Genomic DNA, 27,967 nt, shown 5'->3' with positions numbered 1-27,967 from the left:
ACCTGTGTCGATTCGATGTAATTCGACTAACTTTAACTACGATTACAATCAAAAAGACAACGATCATAATAAAACTACTATAAATAAAGTTAGTATATAAACGAAGAAGAAGATAATTAAAAAAAAAAAAGTAGTTGATCAATTCTGTGTAAAGCAACCAAGTTATGTATGAGTGTGTATGTGAATATATAATCGAAGTAAACGCGTAATAGTAGTAGTAGTAGTAGTAATTAATAAGTAGTAGGTGGAAATATAACGTGTGTGTGTGTGTATATTTTATTTTACATACGGTTTTAATTAAAAAAAAAAAAAAAAAAAAAAAACTCGCTTTATGAATATGAAATTTAAATGTTATACGTGGAATAAAAAAAAAAAAAAAAAAAAAAAGAAACAAACCTGTACGCTACTACAACATTTGTTATATTAAAAAATCAAGTTGAGAACTTTTCTGAATAAATAATAATAATAATAATAAGAATAATAATATTCTATCTTGTCTCTCTGTTATCGGACATCAGAAAGATCGTTCAAAAGAAGAAATCGATTCTCTTACGTTCGATTCCAGAAAACCCATTTCGCAATTCGGTGAAGTTTATCTACGCGGATAGAACATAATATCAATATGCAGAATTTTTTTTTTTTTTTTTTTTTTATTTAATATGACGACAAACTCACGTACCATAAATAACCATAACATAAACACGCAAAGTTCCACGATATAATTTAATATTCTTGGTAATAAAATAAAATAAGAAAAAAAATATTAATTACATAATATTAATCGTATAAATTTGTAAGAAACTCTTTTTTTTTCTATTTATAATAAAATAAAATTTAACAAAAATTAATTATATAATATTAATCGTATAAATTCGTAAGAAATTCTTTTTTTTTTTATTTTTATTTATTTTATTTTATATATATTTTTATAATTTCTTTCCCATTGTTTGTTTTTTTTTTTTTAATTTTATTTTTTTAAATTTATTTTTCTGTGCTTCTATTTTTTTTTTCGGTATTACGAAGAAAAAAAAAATTAACATTATCATCGAGAGTTCTAAGAATAAAATTTGTGACGTCTCGTTTTGGCTGACAGAGTATGGGAAGGGTAAGGAGACATGATACTATTTTTGTCTTGTATTTTGTTTTTTTTTTTTTTTTTTTCTTCTATATTATTATACACACTATAATTTTTCTGTCTAGAAATACACACTCATTGCTGTTATTTAATGCTGTTATTTAAAATAATTTTCGCTTTTCTTTTTCTATTGTATTATATTTTTAAACATACCTTGTTTTTAGTTTTCAGTATTGTTTATCGTATTTGTTAATGTTAAAAAGTTGTTAGTAATCTTGTAATAGCTAATGAATTATTATGTTTCAAGTTAAACACGTTTTTTTTTTTTATATTTTTCAGATGTATTTATTGTAATATTGTAAATATTGCAATAAATACGACAACACGTTGTTTAAAATACACATACACGCCTAAATATATATATATATATATATATATATATATATATATATATATATATATATATATGTATGTGTGATAACGTTTAAAACATATTTTTTGTTTATAATTATAATAAATTTATCATCGTTTAATTTGTTCTTCTTCTTCTTTTCCTTATCACCTTCCTTTCCCATTTTTTTTTCTTCTTCTTCTTCTTCTTCTTTTCTTCAATTTCATTTACTAGGAAAAAATTTTCATATTCTACGAAATTCGAAGATGAACGGTTAAAATGAAATTTCTCAATGTTGAAGGAAAAAATCAGCGAATATATATTTCCTTTCTTCTTCTTCTTCTTCTTCTTTTTCTTCTTTTACAGTAAACGATGATGAAATAATACGATGACTGTTCGTGAGACATTAACGAGACAGATCGTCTGCGATAGATGATTCTCCTTCATGTACTGACACAAACACTTTCACACACGCGTCATCGAACCTATGCGTATCAATACTACATACATATATAACTATATATATGTTATATATACTCTCAATTCAATATAAAAAAAATAAAATAAAATAAAATAAATAAAATAATGTACACTCATTTTTACAATTCCAAAACTTCAAATACAAAACTATATGCATAAATTAATTTTTAATATATACAAATATATACATATATATATATATATATATATATATATATATATATATATATATATATATATATATAATAATATATTAATTTGTTAAATATATAATTATAATAATAATAAATATAATATAATAATATTAAATAATAATAAAATATAAATATAATAATATAATATAATAACAGTAAATAATAATAAAAAAAATAAATTTAATAAATATTATTAAATAATATAATATATTAAATATTTATATATATATTAATTAATATTATAATCATATAATAATATACATATTAAATATTATAATATGTATATTCATATTACACATGTTTATAAATACATATACATATTATATATTATAATATATATATATATATATATATATATATATATATATATATATATATAAAATAATAATAAAAGAAAATGAAGAAAAACGAATGAAAAAAAGTACAATCCTTGTTTTCTTTCTAATTCTTTTCCTATTTCATCAACATCAACGATATTTAAATATACATAAAGAAGATAATTTTTAACAAGAATTTAATAAAGAAAATAAATTTACGCGATTGTAACATAATACCTCGTTGCTCTTCGAATATTCTCTATGACGTAGATTCGGAAATTTTCAATTAAAAGATTTACGTAGGATCTCTCATGGTCATCATATTCCAATACGACACGTGTCATAAAACCTTGATACAAAGACGTATGCTTAATTATAAGTTTTTACGAGTTGATGGTACATATAATCGTCAACTAACCCCTTACCCTCCACTCCACCCCTCCCCCGTCCCTCCATCCCCCCCCCACATTTCTTACCTTACACCCTAACAATGTCTCTAACAACACTTTCTACATAGCAAATGTTTATTAATCTGCGTCATAAAAATAAATGGAAAACAATTATTTCACAAGTCCGAATCTTCCCATGCTGACGTTGATGGGGGGAGATGGGGGGAGATGGGGAGTAAGAGGTTGGGTTGGGTTGGGAGGCGGGGGTGGATGGTTTATGTTTGTATTTTTAAAGTTTTATCGATTAATTCTATTTTTTTTTCTTTTCCTTCTCACCTATTATTATCATCATCATCATCATCATCATCATCATCATCATCATCATCATCATCATCAACATTCTTATTCCTATTATACATAGTTGAACATGAGAACGCTCGCGCGTTAATATACGCGTGCGTTTGCACTTGCGCGTGCGCTCAGGATTACCCGCGTCAAACGGCGATAGCAAAAATAATAGCGGCTTACAGGTAGTAGCCAATGGGTAAGCAAGTTTCTACTCTTACCGTATTATATTAACAAACATCGATTTCCTGATTCCAAGTAAAATGCACAAATGACGTCAAAGTATTTGCGTTTACCTTTCCCTTGGTTAAGAATAAACGACACGAGTAAAAGACGCGGTTTGTTTATTACACAATCGTAATATTGTTTTTTTTTATTTTTTTTATATATATATTACATTAAACGCTCCTTGTTTTATTTGTAAATGTAAATATAGAAGAAGAATACGATGATGATGATGACGATCATGATGATGATGACGATCATGAGAAATCAGAATAATAAGAAGAAGAAGAAGTGGTATTAAGTGGATAGTCTATTATTAGACATTCAGATCTTTATCTGTTTCTTCGTATTTTTTCTTTTTTTTATCCATAAATAAATATATTTTATATATATATATATATATATATATATATATATGTATAAGTATAATAATGTAATTATTATTTATATTTTAATATTATTATTGTTTTATTAATTTAGTATTGATTTAATTTTATTGTAATTTTAATTTTAAATTAATCTAAATATAAATATATTTATTAACATATATAAAAATATATAATTTATATTATATATATATTATATATTTTATTATATTATATTTATTTTATTATTTTATTTTAATTTTATTATATTATTACTACATATATATATATATATTATATTTTATTATTATATAATAAATATAATATTATTATTTTAATATTATATAATAAAATATATAATATATATGTATTTATATATATTAATTTAAAATAAATAATATAATATAATATATTATAATATAGTATTCCAATTAACAAATAACAAATAAATTAATTTTATTATAATAACTATTAAAATTATTATCAATAAATATAACTTTTTTATATTAATTAATATATGTAATATATATTATATTTATTTTATTATTTTATTTTTATTTTATTATATTATAATTATATATATATATATTATATTATGATATTAATTTAAAATTAATAATATCATATAATATATTATAATAAAGTATTCCAATTAACAAATAACAAATAAATGAATTTTATTATAATAACTATTAAAATTATTATCAATAAATATAATTTTTCTATTTTAATTTTTATTATTATTATTATAATTATTATTATTACATATATATTTAAAAAATTATTATTAAGACTAACCATTCGTGAATGTGAATAAGGTTATATATAATAATTGTCATTATGACCAAATACTAAAATTAAATATAATAACTGATAATTATTTGAGCTGTAAAGGAGTCATGGTAAAAAAGTGCTAATTACAGGTATACACATAACCCAATAAATAACAATTTTATACCTATCTTCTTAATGTCTCCGACGCACTTTTAATGTCTTTAAACATTTAATTTTATTTTATTTTTTTTTTTTGGGTTATTTACTTTAACTTAAACTGCTATGTTTTTAAAAATTGTATATAATTATTAAGTAATAAAAAAGATAAAATAAATGTACCTGACAAAAAATGAGACCACACAAATATATAAATGGAAGGACGAGCACACATATTTAATATTATTCATTTTTAATAGAAAAAAAAAAAAAAACAAAAACAAACAAACAAGAAAATAAAGGAAAAATAACGAAACATTAGATATATATATATTATTTGTTTAAAATAATTTCTATTACCTTTTGTTCATAAAAAAAAAAATGGTTAATAAGTGTATCAAATTTCTTATCAGATTTAATATTCTCTCGTTGTTCATTCCCTTTTTTTTCTTTTTTTTCTTTTTTTTTTTCTTACGAGCTTGCAATGTCATTAAACTCGCTGATTCATTCGTTTAGATAAGGTACAATCTTTTATTAAAAAAAAAAGTGAGAAAGAGAGAAAGAGAGAGAGAGAGAGATAGAGAGAAAGATCCATTTGAAATTCCCAAGTTTTTTATTTTGAATTTTTTCCACGAGTAATAATTATAATTTATTGAAATAATTGTTCAAATTATATTAAGTGAAAAGAAAAAAAAACGAAAGGAAAATAAATAACAAACGTTTATCTTCCGAAAAAATTATCTTCAAACAATAGTTTCTAATGTATCGTAGTTTTTACTTTCAAACTAATACTCAAGTAATATATATATAGATAACGTAAAGGACAAGTTTTTCATATCTATGTTTTTTTTTGTTTTAATTTTTAAAATAATTTTTAATAACTCAAATATTAATAACAAATATGCATATTAGTGAAAAATGACAGAATAATAACTTTGTACATTTTCGTATCAGTCGAACAAGGTGTAAAATGAACACAAACGAGATTAGTTAGTTCGTTGATATTTTTTCTTTTTCTTTTTTTTTAAACAGAATTATTCAACAATTCGTTGAAAAAAAAAAAATGACGCATTGCAAGTTGCAATAGTTGTTGTATTCAAGTGTTGATCCTTGTCTAATATCTGTTATTACACAGATAAGCTAATTTCATATTTAACATTAAGAAATACTGATGGGAATGAGTTATCGAGATTGGATTTAAGAGAAGAGATGAAAACAAATAATTAATAATAAAAAAAAAAAATAAAAATAAAAAAACAGAAGAATATGAATTTTTCTATAGAATCGATTCAATACAATTACTAGGAATAAAGAAAAATCATGGAAGATATTTTCACGATAGTGACATTATTTTAATCGAATTCAATGCGTATTTACTTCTTGTTATTCTTGTCTGTTGCCATTACTTGTCTGTTGGATCAACTAAATCCTAAGAAACGTTTCCAAACAACACATACATAAACATACACACACACATACACACACACATATATATATGACGATTATGAAAATAATAAAAAGAAGAAGAAGAAGAAGAAGAAGAAGAAAATAAATATGAAGAAAAACCCGCGAATTGAAATGAAGTAAAACACTGGGGTAAACCGAATCACACAAAAAAAAAACAATATAAAAATAATAATAATAATATTGTTTTAATTTTTTCGCTACTATGGACCACTATAGTGGCCCTCCATAGAATATCGCGTATTTTACATACGACGAACATATGCAGTTATAGCACGTCAAATATCCCACTTGGGACGTGTAATTTTACACAGTTTTGTTTCTTTTGATTAAAAATCGTTAATATTAAGAACAAAATTACTTAAAAATAAATTGCAATTTTGATGCTGCTGCACGTATTATTAGCAGCCCGTACAGTAGAAGTAGCACCGCGGAAAATACGCTCGTAGTGAAAGGGTTAATAATATCGAGTAAAATGTACCTGTATCATATATGTAAGAGAGTTTTAAATGTCAAAGAGTAAGCATTGATAAGTTGGTAGACGACAAAGGACTAAAGGGAAAAGGACCCAATGGTTGAAATAAAGAAATAGTCTGTTCTTCGTAAGTTGTTCAGTTGTGCGTGAGAATCTGTAAAAATCTAGAAGGTTCTCGAGACAGATGTCTGGAAAATTCGATAACAATGCAGATGTATATAAGAAAACACAGATTTAAGCAGTCAGTCAATCAGTCAGTCAGTCAGTTAGTCAGCCAGCCAGTCAGTCAGTAAGTAAGTAAGTAAGTCAGTCAGTCATTCAGTCAGTCAGTCAGTAAGTAAGTAAGTAAGTAAGTAAGTCCGTCAGTAAGTAAGTCAGCTAGTCAGTCAGCCAGTCAGTCAGTCAGTCAGTAAGTAAGTAAGTAAGTCAGTCAGTAAGTCAGCTAGTCAGTCAGTCAGTCAGTCAGTCAGTAAGTCAGCTAGTCAGTCAGTCAGTCAGTCAGTCAGTCAGTCAGTCAGTCAGTCAGTCAGTCAGTCAGTCAGTCAGTCTGTCAGTCAGTTCGGAAGTTCAGAAGTATTCGGTTAGTCATCAGTCGTAACAGTCGCAGTTGTATTATAAGTCGCTATCAGTAGTAAGAACACAGTCGCTTATCTAAATTATAATCGTAAGATTGTGAAACTATTATTGTACTTTTTCTAATACCTGTTTTAAATAAATCTTATTAGTAGGATTAAACTGAATGTATGTTCAGCTAGCACCTCACAACCTAAACAAAAATTCCTTACATATATAAATGATTGAAAAAACAATGTATATATTTACGAAGAAATTAAGGTAATAATTAAAAGTGGAATAACCGGTTTGTCCTTTCCAACTACTGGTTTTTCATAGTCGTTTGAAACGAGTAAGTTTAATACTTTCGTTTAAGCTTAAGGACGTTCTTGATTTTTTTTTTTTTTTTTTTTTTATTCTATCTCTTTTTCTCTTTCTATCCGTTAGTTCTCATACATGTGAAAAATGTTAAAACTTTATTACCAATGACGTGTGTATGTTTATATATATATATATGTGTGTGTGGTGTGTGTGTGTGTGTATTTACGATGAATAACGCATTTTATTAACTCGGAATCTCGAAAGTTTTGATATCACGATTTGTAGACAAAATTAATATACAGTAGATCTATTTATATACTTTAAATACATAGCTAAAGATATAGATAGACGATAATATTATAATACATTGCTTATTATCGTTTGACGCGATGTTGTTGTTGTTTTTTTTTTTTTTTTAATAGTTCCTCGCTTACGACCATTTACAAATGTTTACGAAATTATTTTCATTTCTATGACGCGTTCACATTTTTTATTAATACTTCTCCAAATAGTCATTCTACGATTTTTATATTCTACATAATTTAATTGAATTCTTGTTTCTTTTTTTTTTCTTTTTATTTTTCTTTTTCTTTCCTATCTCTTGTGAATAAAACATAAAAAGACGCGCGGATGAAAAACAATTGGCATAAGTCGTGAAAAATATGATTACAGAAGTAATACGATTATTTAAAAAAAAAAAATAAAAATAAATAAAAAAAAAAGACAGAGTTTATTGAAGAAAAATAGAATTGAATAATTATTATCATAATTATTATTTTTTAATAAATAAAAAATTAAAAAAAAAAGAACAAAAACCATTCCTCACACTCCTCTCTCTCTCTCTCTCTCTCTGTCTCTCCACGAGAGACATTTCACTTAGAAAATAACCTAAAAAAAAAAAAAAACAGATAAATGGTACTGTAATTATTATCATAATTATTATTATTACTGTTCATTTCGAATAATAAAATATAAAAGAAAAAAATGTTTAAATAATTTAGTACAAATGTGTATTGTAAAAGAGGTTAGATTATAATAGAATATTATAATGATTAGGATATCTGTTGGTACATTTAGTTGGCACGCGTTTGAGTTAATCGGTCGTCATAGTCATCGTCGTCTACTAGTTATAGTCGTCATCATAATAACCGAGGCAAAAGGAACACAGTTGCGCAGTCGAGCGTGTGTGTCGCGTGCGCGGAGATCGGTTTAGGTTTATTCGTCGTTGTTCGATGTATAAATTGACAGATCCGATACCGCGTTCGGTTCGTATCGATCGTCATCCGATTTCTCGTCTCGAGTTCCTTGGAGTTTATAATAAAACACATTTGTTTATTATAAAACAATAATAATAATAATAATAATAATAATAATAATAATAATATTTCGATTTATTTGACGGATGCATACACCGTATTGTTGCATGGTTCAACAACCAATCAATAGGACGATATTTTAATTATTAATTAATTAATACAAATAGTTAATGTTAGTTTAACAAGGCAACCGTTCAGTGTTGGTTATCAACGATCGAAATATACAAGTGCATTTGATAATAATATTATTATTAATAATAATAATTATTAAAATTGATGATCACGAAGGAAGAAAGGAAATCAAAATCAAAATTAAAAATTTATCTTCTTTTGTTTATTTTTTTTCTTTTTTTTGAAGAAAAAAGAAACATATCGTTCAGTGTACGAATGATTGCTCATATGAATTTTCTTTTGAATGATTTTTCGATTGATAATTTCAAAGGATAATATCAAGGACAAAGATTTTTCTTGCGCATGTTATTTTTTTCTTTTTTTTTTTTTTTTTTAATTTTATCTTATACGAGAAAACGTGATTGAAAGGATTGTAACGATACGAAATCGTTGAAACGAAAAGAGAGGGATAATCATTTGCGAGTGTTTGAGAAATCACATGTTTGAGAAAGAAAAAAAAGAATAAACAAAATAAAGAAAAAAAGACAAATAAGATAATCTATCGAACGACAATCTGCACGTGGCATCGTTTATCGTGCCAAGATCAAATTGTAGGTGAATCCAAGTGACGCTTCGTTTAGTGCCATTAAGCCGTTCACCTCGGTTTTAATGTGAAGGTAATATTATAAATATATATATATATATATATATGTTTCTTTTTGTTTTTTCATTTAATTATCTTCTTCTCTCTTTGTCTCTCTGTCTATTTTATTGGATTATAATAACACACATGTCTTGTTATCGAGTCGTAATCAAAAGTTGTAAAAGAAAAATCAAAAGAAAAATAAAAAAAGAATAAAAATGATTAACGAGAAATATATAATATAATTCATAAAAGAAAAAATATATTTAAAATAACAAAAAAAATAAAAATAAATGTAAAATAGAAGAAAAAAAATTAACAAGAGTTATAGAAAATAAATTAAAAAAAAAAAAACATTATAAAAAAAAAAGGAAAAAGAAATTAAAGAAGAAAAAAAAGATGATTAACAAGAAGTATATATAATTCATAAAAAAAAATAAAAATATATTTAAAATAAAAAAAAAAAATATAATAAAAGTAATAAAAAAAAATTAACAACAATTATATAAAATAAATTTAAAGAAAAACAAGGCATTTAAAAAAAAAAAAAAGGAAAATAAAAAAAACATGAATAACAAGAAGTATATATAATTCATAAAAAAAAATATAATAAAAGTAATAAAAAAAAAAAAAAATAATTAACAAGATTTATATAAAATAAATTTAAAGAAAAAAAAAAAAAAAGAAAAACATTTCGAGAAAAGAAAGAAAAATAAAAAATAGAAAAAAAATTATATCAGAAATATATAGAGTCCATAAAAAAAAAATAGAAAATATTAAAAAAAAAAAAGAAAAAGAAAAAAAAATGCTAATTATAAATATGTATTACTTGTAAGAACTAGTTAAACTTCAATTTATCTATTTCTATCTATTTTCGCTACGAATAACGACAAGTATTTTAAACTAAACGAAATTTCAAATTGCTCGTAAATTTTTTTTATTATCCATCCTCATACATACACGGATACGTCAAAATTCGGTCGGACAGGTAAACATTTTTTTTTGCGATACGATATTGTTCGTGTGCCCCTGTGTACTTATGTGTGTGTGTGTGTGTGTGTGTGTGTACAACATACTACAAACAAAGTTGCTTTATATTTCCTTTTTTCTGTATTTTTTTTTCTTTACTTGTTAAATAAAAAATAATAATAATAATAATAAAAAAATATATAAACCCGTTTAAAAGACAATAATATAAACAAAACTGATACGTACACACGAGAGAATAATTATCGTACAATATTCACGTGCTAGATCGTACAAACAACACAATACACATAGAAACACACAGACAGACATACCGCTTTTTTTTTCTTTCTTGTTTCTTTTACAAATGTATGTAACATTGATAAAATATAATCATAGATGTCTAAGAACATGAGTTAGAATAGATCATTTACAGTGACATGTATGTTTGTGATATGTATATATGTAAGTGGGTGCGCATATGTATATATATTATAAAACATAAATAGAAACTCGTGTAGATAATTGGAAACGATCAACGTGATTATTGCAAAGTAAAATATCCTTTTCTCATATATATATATATATATATATATATATATATATATATATATATAGATTTTTATTATCTTTTTTCTTCTTTCATTTTATCTTCATTTGTCATTATAACTAATCATTTATTTATTTGTATTTGCATGATCGTAAGACCACGTGTGAATATGACACGTTGGTAACAATCATACAAAATCGTATTGATATTATTTTTGTTAATAATATTGAAATAAAAATTTGATTATTTTTTTTTCTTCTGATTCAAAAAAAAATATCCCCAAAAATATTCAATTTAATTTGGATTAATTTAAATATAATAAAAATTGTACAAATAGTCTTGGTATTACTTTTTGTTAATAATATTATAATAAAAATTTGATTCTTTTTTATTTAAAAAAAATACAAAAAAAATGAACAAAAATTATATGAAATTTAATTTGGATTAAAACAAAAAACAAAACTCCCTCCAAAAAATATTCGAAATTTAATTCTTATTAATATTTATTATTTTATATTTGTTTGAGTATTATTAAAATAACAATTTGATTCTTTTAATTAAAAATCCTTCAAAAAAAAATATATGAAATGTAATTTGGATTGATTTCATATAATATAAATATAATTATGTATTAATTAAAATTAATTAGAAAAATTATTGTTCGTGATTACAAGATATTAATGATAATAATTATAATAATAATAATAATAATAATAATAATAATAAAATAATATGAAGTTTATGTCAATGAATAATCGTATTTATTCGACACACTTCTTTTTTTCTAATCGTTTCGATTAAAATGAACGGATAAATCTTTTATAAAAGGTTATTCACTTATCAAGTCGAGTCATCATTCGATAAAAAAAAAAAAATCTTTAGAAAGATCTTTTCGTTTTTTTTTACATGAGTTTACTTGACCGATTGTGAGTTCGTAAGAAAATAAAAGAAAATAAAATAAAATAAAATAAAAATAATGTCTCGATTGTGTGTGTGTGTGTGTGTCTACTTGAAAGTTAACACGACGAAAGAAACGAATGAAAAAAAAAAAAAAGAAAAGAAAAGAAAAGAACAGAAAAAGAAAGAAGACAAGACAAAATGCACTTTTTTTTTTAGAAATGTTCACAAGGTGTGATATCACGTTCAAGGTTACGAATATTCGAAAACCGTAGCTGATAATGAATGAATCTTTACTTAAAAAATACATTAAAAAAAAAAAAACGATTACAAATCATACGTTGAAATATTTTGATGGATTATGATCAAAGTTAGTTTCAAGTTTATTTAAAATTAAATCGAAAAATTTATTACACACGTTATTACGAAATGAAAATTGAATTTTGTTTTGAAATTGATATTCGAGATGTGTCGACACGCGTTAATTTTAAACTAAATCGCGTGTAAAGAAAAAAAAAATATATATATATATATATTATCTTACATGCAAATAAACAGAAGAAAAAAAAGAAAGATTTATTGATTACGCGAGTTGAGCGTTAAAAAGAAGATTCTTTATTATTATTTTATTTTTTTTTTCAATAAAAATGCAAGTAGCAGAATAAAACGACCGAGATTTCCACGAAATCACGCGACTCGAAGTAACAAGTTGCATAGAAGTAGAATAATCGAAGTTAGAAGTAAGAAAAAGAAATGAAATATTCAAATCTCGATGATTTCTTTATATAATATTCTTACTTGATTTTGTTTTTTTTTTTTTGGATTTCTATTTTTTGTTAAAAAATCATAAAAAAATATACTCGAATGTAAAATGAAAGAAACAGTAGTCATTGCGGTTTTAAATCTGACGTGGAAGATTTCACGTGTGATAATGCGTACCATGAAATGTGACAGAGACAAAGAGACATTTCGAATTATTTAAAAAAAAAAAAAAGAAAAAAAACAACTAATAAATAAATATAATAATTGACAAATCGAATAATAGTTGTATTCATAAATTTCAATCGTTTGTTTGTTCAAGATTCAAATATGAGCTGGATAAAATTATTATGGACAAATGGACAATTTAAAATTATGAAAATATTTGTAAACGAGGTGAGTTGTTTCATTCGAATCTAATACACATTTAATTAATTATTATAAATTTATTGCAAATAATTATTGTATTAAAATAATTTGTTATATACAAAATTGAACAAAAAACTATTTCTTTTTTTTTTTAATATTAATATATAATATTAATATATATTCTATGATATTCTAATATTAATTTGTTCATTAATTTATTTAAATTGAAAAATATAAAAATTAAATTTGAAATATTTCACAGATTATCGTTGAAAAATATTAAGAAGAAAAAAACGTAAGAAAAGTAGGTGGGAGAAAACTCGGTTATCCATTGAAAGATATGACGAACCCGAACACAGTACCCAGATTAAGGATCGACAAAAAAACATTGTCGACTAATTCCACAGTTTCCGATTGTTCCGTCGTATTACTTCCGTACTACGAAGATCAAGGAAATAGTGGTGGTGGTGGTGGTGGTGGTGGTATAAGCGGTCGTGAGATGTTAACCACTAACGGACAAACCAAAGAAGATTATAAAAGGCGAATCACGAGACAACAAAACGATAAAATAATAATACGTGGCAGTAACGATTGTCAAGAAGAATATCGTGATTATCGCGAAATGAACTTAAATTCCAAAAATAATGATCAAACATTCAACGATTTTATCATCGATAGGATAGAATTCAAATCATACGGAGAAATCGATTCGTGTTACGAGAGAATAGCAGATTTGCAAGATTACGTTCAAGAGGATAAAGGATCAACGAATTATCCAATGGTCAATGCGTTGGACGTTTTATTGGAACGAAGGAATTCATTGAACAACGATAATTACGATCAAAATTCTTCAGACGCATCATCGGATCTTGTCGAACGTGGAACTATCGTCAGAAATAAATTCAATCGTAATTGTCCATACTCGAAGAATAATTCAACCAATTGGTCGGGAAGAAATCAATCGTTCGAAAACAACATGAGTTTTACGCGTAAACAACAGAAAATAGACAAATCTAAGGAAGGACAAACTAACGGTGGAATATGTTCGATATTTGAGAACAATTGGCAAGGTAAAAACAACGATGAACAATCAAACGTCACATCAAAGGAAAATAATTCGATACTAATGGTAAGTTTCTGCGATCTCTTTGTTAATCATTCAAATTATAATACGTCAGATAAAAAAAAAATACATATATATATATATATATAAAATATTTTAACAATTAAGACTACAACAACAACGTCAATACCATCGATCGTTGTAAACGATCACGGTGAGAACACGGTATTGACGATACTCGGAAAAGGAGCCGATCACGGAGCCCAGGTGTTTTCTGATGCTAGCAACAGTTCTATCATTTCTCAAGCTACGAGAACTTGGCCAGATTCTCCATTAAGTTGTTACAACAACAATATGGGTATTTCTAGACCAAACAGCAGATGTTCCAATTGCGCACAACCACCGACTTCTGGAATGCAATTCGAATCTCAATTGATGCCTTATAACGTTTCTGGAAGCCCCATTGGCTCACCGCAGGTATTAATTAATACACACGTTATTCCCATTAAAACAATATGATTCATCATAATCATTTATCGAGCAACGTTCTTAATAATTGCACCAGACATCTAATATTATTCATACTTTCCGCTAGATATTACTAATTTGTTTATTCCTTATTGAACGATCTATAATAGATTCCTTCGACGTATACTATGATGCAAGGTCAATCGTCACCTTCTTCCTCGAGCCAATCTTACGGTGATATACCCAGCCCATTGAACTATCAAAAACCGGTTAATCGACGAATCGAAGAACGACTTCACAAGGATCTCGCGTGTTTTTCCATTTGGGGTAATTTTCTCGATGATCAAGGAAATAATATCAACGAAACAGTTCCTACCTTTGACAGCAACGAATTACAATTGTTAGATGAGGTTCTCAGAAGTCAAGGTAATCAATGCGAAAGAAACGAGGAAGCACAAGTTGTACCAAGATCTGACGATTATTATTCTAGCAGCTACGACAATCGACCATCAAGTGTACGAACTTTTGAAAATGAACTCGAACGAATGTCATCGTGTAAAAACGATACCCAAACTATTTCCTCCCCGTCCACATCAACCTCCCCTTACGGAGAACAACAAAGTAACAGTTTTACGAATTACTCATCTAGTCCAAACGATCTCCCATACACATACGTTGCTACGGAAAATCCTACTACTAACAGTGTTACTTATGGTGAAAATCAAACTCAAGTTAACAACTTGTACGATTACAACGACGTATGGAATAATATGGGAAATGATATGAGATACGGGAATACGAATAATTTACAATCTAATATGGAATTTGATAATATCAAACATGATACCTATGACAATAGACAACATTCTTCAAACGTAACTAATTCGTGTTCGTTACCAACATCATATCAATCATTACCAACATTATCATCCGTGTCAACTAACATTGCTGAGAACAGAAGAAGACGTTGTACGAGTACCTCCGGTATTTCTTATCCCAATACATCGTTCAATGATTTTCAAATACCTGAGATGGTATCATCTTTCAAATCTAATCGATCGCAAAGGTAAGTTGAATTAATTTCATTAAATTATTCGTATTTTGTACATATATTAAATTGTATTATTTAGGTCTAACGAAAGAACCATCATGCCATGGCCATCGTTAAATTTACCAAGCACCGGTGCCAGTAAAAGACTCAAAGAAGAACTCAAACCTAAAGATGTTGAAATAGCTATGAGTCAATTGTTAGAGATAAAAGATGAAGAATTAACAACTGTAGATAATGACGGTTATACGTAAGTATAACAATTAATTATTGAACATACAATTCAATTCAATTACGAATGATAATTAATGTTAGAATTAAATGTGCAGAAAGTTGATGTGTCTGATGAGTAATCCAGAAGATCTGGCAAAGAAAAAAGCATATCTCGTGCCATTGGTTGAACGATTGAGCAATTTTAAAGATGCATTATCGAGAAAAAACAATCGCGGAGAGGATGCACTTTATTTGGCAGCAATATGTTGTCCAGAAATGCCATACATCGCTGGTTATTTAGCAGCTACGATGTTACAAAAAGGAATTGACATTAATCAAAATCTTTATCATACTCGTGTAAGTAGACATTATTTTCAATTTGTTGCGTTTAATGTCGTATATTAAATGCTTGGTGTTACTGTAATCTCTCTGGGGAAATTCCCAAGATTAAAAATAGAAGAAAAAAAAACACACACACACACATGCACACGCACACGGTTTTTGTGCTAATGGTAGAATCGAGAATCCTTGAAAACCACGACGATACTTCCTACGGACGAGTCAAGATTATCGCGAATATTTCATCAAAAAAAAAAAAAAAAAAAAAAAATGTGTAAAAACACTCTGACCACGACCGTTTTGATAACCATTGCTTGCTTATTACAGTTACATGCTGTATCTGTAATACACATATCTCACTTTCTTTTTCTTTTTTGTTACTTGCTTGCTTTGCTTTTAATTATTTGATCAATTTGTCTGACTGATTTTTATGTTCTTTTTTTTTTCTAAATTTACAGGGTGATACCTTGATACATTCAGTGTCAGCGAGAGGTGACTCTCATGGTGAAGTTTTGGCCGAATTATTGGCACTTAAAACTAGTCAAGGATATGCAGTTTTTGATCTCTCCAAATGCAACTACGATGGTTAGTATTTTTAATTTTTTTTTAAAAAGCAAAATCTATTATTACAAAATTTTATTTTAACAATAACAAATAGTCTTAAGTGTCGTAAATTAGAAAAGATTTTTTATTTTTATTTCTTTTTTAATTAATTTCATTGCCAAATATCGAATTATATTCGTAATTTATTTGTAATTTAATAAATTATTATTTAATTATTATTATAAATTAAATATAATTATTTAATAATATAATAAATTAAATAAATTAAATATATTATATGATATAAATTATAATTAATAATTAAATAATTTAATGTTATTTTAATTAATCGACAATTTTATTATAAAAGATAGAAAAAAAATAATATATATATATATATATATATATATATATATATAAAAAACGAAAAATTAATTACGATTCAATATACGTCATCATACGAATACGATATCTTATGAATCATTCATTAGAAGATGAATATATTTTTCATTGAAATTCAAAGAAGCAATCAATGTCAGGGGAACAACACTACTCGTGCAATTTCATTTAGTTTATATTTCTTGTTCTTATAGGAAGAACCGCTTTACACGTAGCGGTGGAGTCCCATGACCCTACGGGAAGAAATATCAAGGCCGTTGCCACGGTTCGTTTACTGTTAGACAATGGAGCTGATTTAAACATAAAGGATACTAAAAATGGCGACACAGCTTTACACATGGCTGCTGGTCTCAGTTGTGATCCAGCACTCGTCAAGGTATGCTTTAATAAAAATCAATTTTTTATTTTGTTTATTTTTATTTTTAGGATACACACACACACACACACACACAGGATACAAACGAAAAATGTAGGATAATAGAAAAAAAAAAAAAAAAAGAAAGTATAACACGTTATGGTGATTTATATTTATCCAAAAATTTACTACTTTTTACTACTCAAATGATGTTTTTTTTTTTATTATCCTATTATTTTATTATTTATTAACAATCACAATTTTTTAATTGTGTGTACAGCTTAATTTTACCTTTTTTTTTTTTTTTAACTTCTTTTTCTTTTCCATTGTTAATTAAAATTAATTCAATTCTGTGGAAATAAATGATTCAAAAAATAGCCTATTTAAAATTCCAATAATAATCCTATTCTACTTGATAGAACTATGTTGTTTTTCTTTTATCACAATTTCTATTTTTTCTTCTTTAATTAAACGTCTACCGTTTCAAAAAAAAAAAAAAAACAATTCAATGTAACTTTCCAGTTCCGGTGTAAATGCAAATATAAATATGTGTAGATTAGATATGTGTATATATGTGTATATATGTGTATATATATATACGTGATATTTATTGACTTTATAACATTGTCTATGACATTATCATTCAATGTAATGTAATGTAATGTAAATTTGTTAACATTTTTTTTAATTTTTTTTTTTTTAACATTCATTTCTCGTCAACTATTATTACACGTAATGCAACTAGAAGTAATATGTATATATATGAACAAAAAAAACCATGATAAACATACAAAACGCCTACGCAGTTAAAATAATCAAACATGAATCACGTAATATTATGTAAATACTATCTATGATTATAAACTAGTTTCATATTTTTTATTATTGATATCGTTTAATATTTTTTTTACAATTGTTCACTCCCACATTACATTTTTATTATATATATATACATATATGCATCTGTAAAAATAGACTTGTTATTTGTTATATATAAAAATTTTGAATTATATATATAATGTATATATATATCATATATTTAATTTCATATAATATATTTAATAATATAATTATTATATAAATTAAATAATATATATTATAATAATAATAATAATAATATTAAATAATATAATTATATATTAAAATTAAATATATAATAAATATAATTATTATTAAATATAATATTAAAAATTTAATTTTTCATAATTAAAAATAATATTAAAAATTATATATAATATTAAATTAAAAATATATACATTATTATATAATAAATAAATATAATTTGGAGTATACCTGTGTGTAGTAGATGAAAATAGTTATTTGAAATTTCAACAGGTTTTGTTGAGCAAAGCTGTTTCCGGCACTGTGAACGCAACAAATTACAATTACAACACCCCGTTACATATAGCTGCCGCTTGTAACACGGTCCCTCTGGAAAAGCAAAAGGAAGTATGTTGGCTCTTGACCCAAGCTGGAGGGCAAACTAACATTCACAACAAGCAAGGGAAGACACCGCTTGCTTTGGTGTCAGCCGAAAGGAAGGACCTCATCAGGCGAATCTTTTATAAGAAATTTTGATACTTCACGACGTGTATATATATGTGCGTGTCTGTGTGTGTGTGTGCGTGTGAGTGTTTGTGTGTCACAGGATTTGTAAACAAAAATTCATAGAGGAGACTGACGATGTTTTATCTTATTTTTTATTTTTTTTCTCTCTTTTTTTTTTTTTATTTAATTCTGCTTGAAACTTTTGATATAATTAAATGAATTAAAGTTACAAGATAAAAGTATGAAGTTAATTTAAAAAAAGAAGAAAAAAAGAGAAAGAATAAAAATAGGAATGACTGAAGCAACAACAACAACAACAACAACAACAACAAAAACATAAATAAAAACGTTAAACGCATTTTAACGCTTAAGCGATTATAAATTAATTTTTAACATTAATTAATTCTTGCATTAATTTTTTGTTTCTTTTTTTTAAGTGCCAACTAAAAAAGAAAAAGATAAAAAAAGAACTGTTTACGGGTATTACATTTATATATATATAGCAAATAGGGTATTAAGTATTGTTGTTTTTTTTTTTTGGTTTTGTTTAATTTTTTTTTTCTATCTCCCTCTTTCTGTATTATAACGTTAATTATTATTATTATTATTATTATTTTTTTTTTTTTTTTAATGATTTTTATTCTAAATATTAAATATTTTGTGTATTTATCTTGAAAGCAATTATTATAAGATTTTTAATATCTGACTAGCATGATATAGATACATGTATTATCTAGATAATTATTTCATAAGTTTGTTTTTTTTTTCTTTTCTTTTCTTTTCTTTAGATATCAAGAATATTTATTACTTTATCTTTACGTAAGTTTCTTTTTTTTTTCTTCTATTTTACGTTAAAAGTTTTAACGTCGTTCATCACGTTTGTCGATAAATCAATCAATCATTCATACTCGACAACCAACACCACTGTGATAATAATTATTGTACCGATTGTTCAGCCAGTCATTTTGTAATAATTCTCTAACTTCTACGTATTTTTTTTTTTTTCATCTCATAATTATTTTAGCATAAATAATTAATGATAAGTGTATATCTTTTTTTAAAAAGAAAAAAAAAAGTTCTCACAATCTCTCGTAGTCTTTCATTTAAATATATATTTCTTTTTTTTTTTTTTAAATATGACTAATCGTGCCAAATAATGATAAGTAATTATTATTATTATTATTATTATTATTATTATTATTATTATTATTATTAAAAAGAATAATAAAAGAAGAAAAAAGAAGATATCTAATATAATTTACATACTAATATCTATGATCTCAATTTTAAGTAAACATATCCTTTAATTTTGACCTTGTTCTTTTTTATACAAACAAACACATATAAATATAAATATATAAAATACTAGGTGTGCCTCACCACGTGTTACTGTGGCTCACAATCAGTCCGATACACACGTCTTTAAGTCAATGAATTACCTTATACCACCATCTGTTAGAATCTTATCAAACTAACAGAGATAATCGTGACTCTTTGTTAATTAAACAAATAATTCGTAATAAAATAATATTGCGATTATAAATTGGAGCTATAAACTATCTTATCTTTCAAGTTGGATGATACTGCACACAGTGTGTAAAATTTGATTAAAATCCGTTCAGTAGTTTAGGAGTCCATTGCGAACAAACAACGTCACACGTATAATTTATGTATATTAAGAAGATGTATTATATAATCTAATTTTATGAAATAATAATTATATTAAAGAAAAAAAATTACAATTATTACAAAATACACGAAATAATAAATAATTATTATAATAATTCTTTCATATTTTATATTAATATAAATATATAATAATAATAATAATAATAATAATAATAATAATATATTTATTTTATAAAAAAAATCATTATCTCTCTCTCTCTCTCTCTCTTTCTCCCACTTCGTTTATAAATAAATAATAAATAAATAAATAAAATAATAATAATATATTATATTAATTTATTATTATGAATAAACATATTATTATAAATATAAAAAAAAAACAAAAATGTAAAAAAGAGACCCCGAAAGATGATGATGATGATGACGATACTGATAATGTTCATAAAAATAAAAAGAGCATAAGCAAATAAATATACATACATTAAAGCGACATTTATACACATGTAAATAACAAACACATCTCTATGCATATAAATTACGGTTCTGGTATTCCCCTATGGTAATCTAAACAGAAAGGATGTGGTAGCCATGTCTTCTTCCCTATCATTCCCCCTTTTTTTTGTCGATTCGTATCTCTAAACCAATTAAAAAAAAAAAAAAAAACAAGTTTTACAGAAAAAAAGGGAGGGGGAGGGGGAGGAGGGAGGAGGGAGGGAGAGGGGGGGCTGGTATTATCAGTAAGCGTAAATGAATCTACCATACTTAAATGATTCATTTTATTCTTCTTCTTCTTCTTCTTCTTCTTTTTCATCATTTTCTTCTTGTATTTTTGCGAAATCGTTTGAAAATGAAACGTTACGAGCTTTGTAAGATAATGCGATATATGTTAAATAAATTTATGAGTGAATATATCTTAAAAAGAAAAAAAAACACACACGAGTTTATATTTTATTATTAAGAATGATTTATATATTAGATGGATTTGTAGATTGCGTATTTTACGCTATAGAAAATCGTTAAAGATTATTAACAAATAATAATAATTATATATATATATATACGTACATTGCATTATATTTTTTGTTTTTGTTTAATTGTAAACTATCTCCTTCTCTCCTTCTATCTATCTCTATCTCTCTCTCTCTCTCTCTCTCTTTCTTTTTATTTTTTTTTTTTTATTTTTCTCTTTTGCCAGTTTCAAATCAAGAAAATGTCTTACAAACGACTATAATATATACACGTTCGTTCGTAGAATTATAATAAACTTATAAGATTTATTGGTATCGTATGTAAACCTAATCTAAATTTCAATTTATCTCGCAATTCGCGCGTATTACTTCGTCTTACAATCTAACTCCAGGAATTTGGAATAAATTAATTTACACGATTATAACGAATCCAAAATAAGAAACTGATCGTATGTGAATCGCACAGTTTGACGTATATACATATATATATATATATATATATATATATTGTGTGTTGTGTATAATCATATATGTGGTTTTTTTTTCTTTTCTTTTTTTTATATAAACGAAAATGCATCTATTATAGATAAATGCATCGATAAATATCGTGTAGTTGATTCAACTGACGTAAGTACGCGATTTTTATGACGATATTAATTACTGGTGCCCTATTCGTGCATTAAATATGAATATATATATATATATATATATATGTATATATATATATACATTTTTATCTGTAATAAGAAGGAAAAGAATACAAGGAAACTTTTTTAGTCTCTTGATTGGTTGTCATTGTTCGAAGAACAAAATCTGTCGTTTTCCTTAAAAATTAATCGAATTCTTTATCATGTAATCGATGATAAGACAGGCAAAATTAACAGGAAACTACAAACAAATTATTGGAATTGAAATAATTTGAATAAATATCTATGAATAATGAGAAAGCGACTGTTCGTTAGTAATGAATGAATTTTTGTCAAATAAAAATAATAGAAAATATATTTGACAATTTATGAAATATACTAGGGGTGCCCAGTCATGCGTTGCTGTGACTTACAATCAGTCCGATACACACGTCTTTAAGTCAAGTGCGATTATAAATTGAGATATAAACTATCCTATCTTTCAAGTTGGATGAAATTGCACACATTTGTGTTAAATTTGATTAAAATCCTTTCAGTAGTTTAGGAGTCCATTGCGGACAAACAACATGACACGACAAGAAAATGATAAATCATAAATTCTTAATTTGTTATTTTTTTTGTTTTTATTTCCACGTTAAGATCAAAATCACACTGACTTCATTCTTTCGAATTTAAATACAACGACTAAATAAATTAATTGAAAGATAAATAAATTATTATAAACAAAGTATATCTCGTTAATATTATTAACTACAGGAAAATACAATCGTCGATTAACAAAATTGCAACCTTCATTATTTAATAATTTGTTAATTATCAAATTGTGCAATAACGTTTGTTTGGTTTTACAAATTATTTTAGGAAAATTTATCTATCATTACATTCCACTATATATATATTTTTTTTTTAAAAGGAAAAACATTGCTTTCAATTTTTGATTATAAATAATAAAATAATTGAAAACGTTTATAAAAAGTGGAATAACCAAACGGAACTTGCAAGCGGATTCGTGTAATCTCAGATATGAAACAATAAGCAATTATTTGTCTAACAAATTACATACAAAAATTATTATTCAATCAATATTAAAAATTATATAATAATATTTCTATTTTTTAAAATCACGCAATAAATTTTCCTAAATAATTTGAAATACACTTAGAATTAGGAAAAAAATGACAAAATAAAACAAAACAAAAATAAAATAAAATAAAATGAAATAACATTTTTGTTCAATATCATTTGAAACATATTATCATCACGGAAATGAATCTAACAAAATGTTATAAAATAAGGAAAAAGTAATTTTACGGAAGAGTTAAAACATCGGTAGGATATTCTGACCATAAACTTCCTTTCCATTGACAAGATTGAAATCCCAATGTAATAAAACTGTTTGGAAAGAAGTACAGTTAGTGTAAGGCACGTTGTTTAGTTAAATGTTCGAATAAATCTGTTTGATAGTAACGTTTAATATATATTTTTCACAACAGTTTAAGTTTGATAAGGTGGACGTCAATCATCGTAAAAAGCGGTACGAAAGAACTGTCCATCTTCATCGAAAGATAAAAAAAAAAAAAGAAAATAAAAAGGAAAAGACAAAAAAAAAAAAATAAAATAAAACTTGGATGAATGAAATAATTGGAGTTTAGTAGAATAGTGGGCTGTTGGTTCGATCTCAATCATGTTTGAAGAATCGTACTGTTCATAGAGGAAAAAGCTTTTTATCGATATCTCGAAGAACATTGGTAAACGTGATTCGGTAATAAAATTGAATTGAAGATTTCTACTTACCTCTATTTAGTGTAAAAACAAAAAAAAGATTGTGAGAGACAGTAAAGACATTGGATTTGGTCTCGATGAAAAAATACGAACTTTAATTTCGAACCCTTCGTAACGAGATCGTAACGAATGTGATTTCTAATCGATGTGAAAAAAAAAAGAAAGGATCATCATTTCATTTTCTTCCATCTTGTGTTTTTTTTTTTTTTTTGTAGTGGTCTCACAAAGGTAAATACATTGTTTTTTTAAACACACACACGAACGAGGTAATTGTTAATTTTCTTTTTAATTCTATTATCTATTTCTATTATATTAATTGTAACATTTTTTTTTTTTTTTTTTTTAATAAGTAATATAAATAATTTAATCCAGTTAAGCGTGTTTGACGTTTATATATGTCATGCGTAAAAGTTTCTTACAATTTGATAATTTAAATTGTAATATTGATAGCGAAAATTAAATTACATTCGTAAATTTTAATATGTTTCAAATGTTTAGAGGTGAAAAAAAAAATAAAATAAATTTGTAACTTCTATAAATTTTCGATTTTGTTCTCTCTAATTTTTGCACGTTTATTATGTATAAATTAATAAATTATTAAACAACATTGTTCATTTTTTAAAAATAAAGTCGATCTTTTTGACAATCCAATATTTTAACAGCGCCCACTTATTCTGTGTTTGACGACTATATCCGTCACACACTGGAGCACACTCTGCGCACAGATCATCGCCACACACTTAACTGGTTAATAGAAAAATATTGTCAATATTGAAATTCTTTCACATATAATATTATATTTATAAATGATATATATGTATATATACATTTTTGTATCTATTTTATAGCATATTATATTTACCGATAAAGTAAATAGTCTAATCCATGAGTCATTAGAACGATAAACGATCAAAATGTTGATGCAAAAAAGAATTATAATAATGGCATTTGCTTTGCTATCATTTGCCATAACAAATTCAATTAGCAAAGAGTGTAATATCAATGATAGAAGAAGAGTAACGTGTCATTGCGATGGAAATCAGGTTGGTTTTTAAATATATTGTTCTATCATTTCTTATCTAACATTATTATTATATACTAATTTATTTATCTTTCATTTTTAGGAATTTTTTCTACCGAAAGAAAAGCATTACATGAACGCGACCAGTCTAAGTTTATCCTCGTGTTTGACAGCAAATCTACTTCATACCGCTTTTATGGAATCTGATTGGATTGAGGAATTCGTGGTTAAAAATATCAGTGAAATGTTGAATTTAGATACGTCTTTTCATTCAACTCAATTGAAACGATTCGAATTGACGAATATTCAACAAATGCCTTATATCAAACACGACACATTTTTGAATTTAGAAAACATTGAACATTTTGAAATGAGAAACGTTCACGTAGATTATTTCGAGGAACAATTCGTAGAAATGAAAGTGGATCAATTTGTTATGGCAAACGTTACGATGTCGAATATGAAAGGATTCAATTTTTCGAAGAAGGGTGAAACGTTACAAATAATCGATTGCGAGTTTAGAAATGTCTCGACAATATTAAACTTTGGACAATTCTCCAAAGTGGAGATCGTTAATTCGAAATTTGAGTTACAGGAACCAGGAAATTTGATGATTGAAAGCGATATTGCAATAGTTAGTGATAACATTTTTTTTAACGTTAGCATAAATATAGTTGCAGCTAACAACGTAAAGATAAATAACATCTGTGCAGATGGTAAAAGTTCTCTCAGACTTTCATCAGATAAAATTGAAAGTTTTAATAACAAGTTACCGACTGATATCATTTATTCGAAAGGACAAACGTCGGATGACGTTTTAAAAAATAACAATACCATTTGCAAAGCAGGTGATTGCAAGTGTCCAAAAAGCAATGGACAGAATGCAAATCGACCGATTACGATCGTATTTTTCTTTCAAATAATATTATTTTTGATAACGTGTATGAATATATAATTTAAAATCTAAATAGCTTTTGATTTATTCGAAATATACAAAATTCTAAATATATCTAATAAATATCAGTATAACGATGAATAAAATTATATTACTTAACAATTGCTATTAGGAACTATTTCACTAAGTACGATTAATTATAAATTATACGCAAAAAAAAATGCACTTTAAAGCAATAAAATTAATAAATAATCTTCAATAAGAAAATTGTGCAAATATTTCAACAGTTATAATATGATCAATTTGTTTTCTTTTTTTATAATATTACTGTATTAGATCTAATTCTCACCTTTTGTAGAAAGTATTGTCAGTAACCTACTTGCAGTTTATTTATACATTAGTGTTGTTCCAAATTCCAGACGCTTCCATTTGCAATTCGACACCAGTGGTATGAAGTGACAAAGCATCTTTTAGATCATTTATTTCTTGCAACATCAATCTGTTATTTTCTTCCAAACGACATATCGTTTGTTTATACACCATTATTTCTTTTTCATGATCAATTTGTACCTTTTGTGTTACTTTGCCTTTAGGCACATGCGTACCTGTATAAAAATACAGAGAGACCATTAAAAAGTAAATTGATGATAACTTGTAGAATCTAATAATCAATTTTCTAATTCTACAAACCAGCAGTTTTCTCTAACTGTTCTCGTAGTTTATTTCCATTTTGTATGATCCTTCTTAGCTCGTGTTCATGTTGACTGTTCTTCGACAAGGATTGTTTCCTCAATTTAGTAACCTATACACACAATATAAAATGAAAACTTTAAATGTTGAGAATATATCAAATATAATTCAAAATCTGTTACTACCTCAGTTTTTTCTTGTTTTAAATCACGTGAAATGGCATCGTTTTGTACTTTAAGTCTTCTTTCCCTTTCTTGTGTTTGAGCTAATATCATCTGTCCCTTCTGCAATTCTTCTTTAAGTCGCTTAACATGGTTCTATTAAAACAATTCTATTAGTTGCAGTGTCTGGTCATCATAATATCATAGACATTGATTAAATAATAACTTACTATTCAATGCATATCCTTTATGCAGCATGTAATTACACACAGAATATAAACATAAATTCTTATAATTTGTAAAATATAATATTCTTACCTTTAAATTACTATTATCATTTGAGACCTTAGCGTAAGTATCATTCAGCTCATCGTAGGATTTCATCATCATTTTGTGTTTATGTAACAACATCCATAACGAATTGATTAATTTTATAGAAGTTTCTTTCAATGATTCAGTGCAGTCCAATCCATTATTGTATATATTGACTGGTGAGATATTAAAAGATTCTAATTCCTACAAATAGGTTAACAAAGGAATGTATGTATGCAAATCATAATTGATTATAAATGAATTATCTATTGAAAATGTATTGATATTTATCTTACCTCATTTAAGATTGATAAAGATTCATCTAGATTCTTCTCATTGCAAAAACTTTTCTCACAGTCTTCCAAGTTGTATCGCATAGTTAAAGCGGTCTTTAAATTTCTAGCGGATAACAAATTTTTGAATTCTGTTGCCATACCGTACTGTTCTTATTCAATCTACCTAAATGGCAAATTAAAAAGTTAGACTATTAATATATATATAACAAGATTTGAAATATCTTTAATAAAAGTATTGTCAAATTAAATTAAAAACTTACCTTTTATATACACTTGTGTTATTAATTCTAATGTTATAATATAACCTATATAAAAATGATTTAAAAATCGCTAATTGTTATCGACACTGTCTATGAATTAAATAAATATTCTAATACAACAATGTCCGGACGTGTATCACAACTATATACACTCACACATTCGAAAAGATGAGACGAAAATAAACACGAGCGCGTC

General features: G+C 25.5%; 3 protein-coding genes and 1 long non-coding RNA gene across 7 annotated transcripts; 2 read left to right on the top strand and 2 right to left on the bottom strand.

Moving 5' to 3' along the window:
* Positions 1-8,710: 8,710 nt before the first annotated feature.
* Positions 8,711-23,945, top strand: LOC107067495 (uncharacterized). 2 transcript variants are annotated; one of them, XM_089177164.1, is made up of 11 exons: positions 8,711-9,627; positions 13,088-13,161; positions 13,397-14,263; positions 14,366-14,674; positions 14,836-14,992; positions 15,071-15,731; positions 15,796-15,963; positions 16,043-16,283; positions 16,724-16,850; positions 17,402-17,583; positions 18,898-23,945. In XM_089177164.1, exons 3-11 carry the CDS (start codon positions 13,475-13,477, stop codon positions 19,138-19,140), a joined length of 2,877 nt encoding a protein of 958 aa, XP_089033290.1. In that variant the 5' UTR covers positions 8,711-9,627; positions 13,088-13,161; positions 13,397-13,474; the 3' UTR covers positions 19,141-23,945. The 2 variants fall into 2 exon arrangements, with proteins under 2 accessions (XP_089033290.1, XP_015178561.2); XM_015323075.2 differs by having other exon boundaries at positions 14,836-15,731.
* Positions 18,328-18,970, bottom strand: LOC149030883 (uncharacterized). Its single transcript, XR_016178180.1, has 2 exons — positions 18,856-18,970; positions 18,328-18,525 (listed from the first exon to the last, which is right to left on the bottom strand). It is a non-coding gene; the product is annotated as an uncharacterized LOC149030883 (long non-coding RNA).
* Positions 23,784-26,125, top strand: LOC107067401 (uncharacterized). Of its 3 annotated transcripts, none has more exons than XM_015322880.2 (3): positions 23,784-24,364; positions 24,985-25,179; positions 25,261-26,125. In XM_015322880.2, exons 2-3 carry the CDS (start codon positions 25,051-25,053, stop codon positions 26,110-26,112), a joined length of 981 nt encoding a protein of 326 aa, XP_015178366.2. In that variant the 5' UTR covers positions 23,784-24,364; positions 24,985-25,050; the 3' UTR covers positions 26,113-26,125. The 3 variants fall into 3 exon arrangements, with proteins under 3 accessions (XP_015178366.2, XP_015178368.2, XP_015178367.2); XM_015322882.2 differs by having other exon boundaries at positions 24,128-24,402; XM_015322881.2 differs by lacking the exon at positions 23,784-24,364 and adding an exon at positions 24,422-24,883.
* A 317-nt stretch (positions 26,126-26,442) lies between these two features.
* Positions 26,443-27,931, bottom strand: LOC107067402 (afadin- and alpha-actinin-binding protein). Its single transcript, XM_015322883.2, has 6 exons — positions 27,772-27,931; positions 27,512-27,674; positions 27,222-27,419; positions 26,928-27,059; positions 26,743-26,854; positions 26,443-26,657 (listed from the first exon to the last, which is right to left on the bottom strand). Exons 2-6 carry the CDS (start codon positions 27,647-27,649, stop codon positions 26,443-26,445), a joined length of 795 nt encoding a protein of 264 aa, XP_015178369.2. The 5' UTR covers positions 27,650-27,674; positions 27,772-27,931.
* Positions 27,932-27,967: the final 36 nt, after the last annotated feature.

Source organism: Polistes dominula, unplaced genomic scaffold (assembly GCF_049000335.1).
Source record: "Polistes dominula isolate Pdom_NZ unplaced genomic scaffold, Pdom_raw_medaka contig_20, whole genome shotgun sequence".
Lineage (NCBI taxonomy): Eukaryota > Metazoa > Arthropoda > Insecta > Hymenoptera > Vespidae > Polistes > Polistes dominula.
Note: the sequence above shows the minus strand (reverse complement) of the source record. Positions and strands in the feature narration are given on the sequence as shown.

Bases quoted from the DNA above. Each gene is read 5' to 3' on its own strand.
- LOC107067402 (XM_015322883.2), bottom strand. From the start codon at position 27,649: ATGGCAACAGAATTCAAAAATTTGTTATCCGCTAGAAATTTAAAGACC. The intron at 27,420-27,511 runs GTAAGATAAATA...ACCTATTTGTAG, and splicing joins CTTTATCAATCTTAAATGAG to GAATTAGAATCTTTTAATAT. The intron at 26,855-26,927 runs GTAGTAACAGAT...TTGTGTGTATAG, and splicing joins TAAAACAAGAAAAAACTGAG to GTTACTAAATTGAGGAAACA.
- LOC107067495 (XM_015323075.2), top strand. From the start codon at position 13,475: ATGACGAACCCGAACACAGTACCCAGATTAAGGATCGACAAAAAAACA. The intron at 14,264-14,365 runs GTAAGTTTCTGC...TTAACAATTAAG, and splicing joins AAAATAATTCGATACTAATG to ACTACAACAACAACGTCAAT. The intron at 15,964-16,042 runs GTAAGTATAACA...TTAAATGTGCAG, and splicing joins GTAGATAATGACGGTTATAC to AAAGTTGATGTGTCTGATGA.
- LOC107067401 (XM_015322880.2), top strand. From the start codon at position 25,051: ATGTTGATGCAAAAAAGAATTATAATAATGGCATTTGCTTTGCTATCA. The intron at 25,180-25,260 runs GTTGGTTTTTAA...TTTCATTTTTAG, and splicing joins GTCATTGCGATGGAAATCAG to GAATTTTTTCTACCGAAAGA.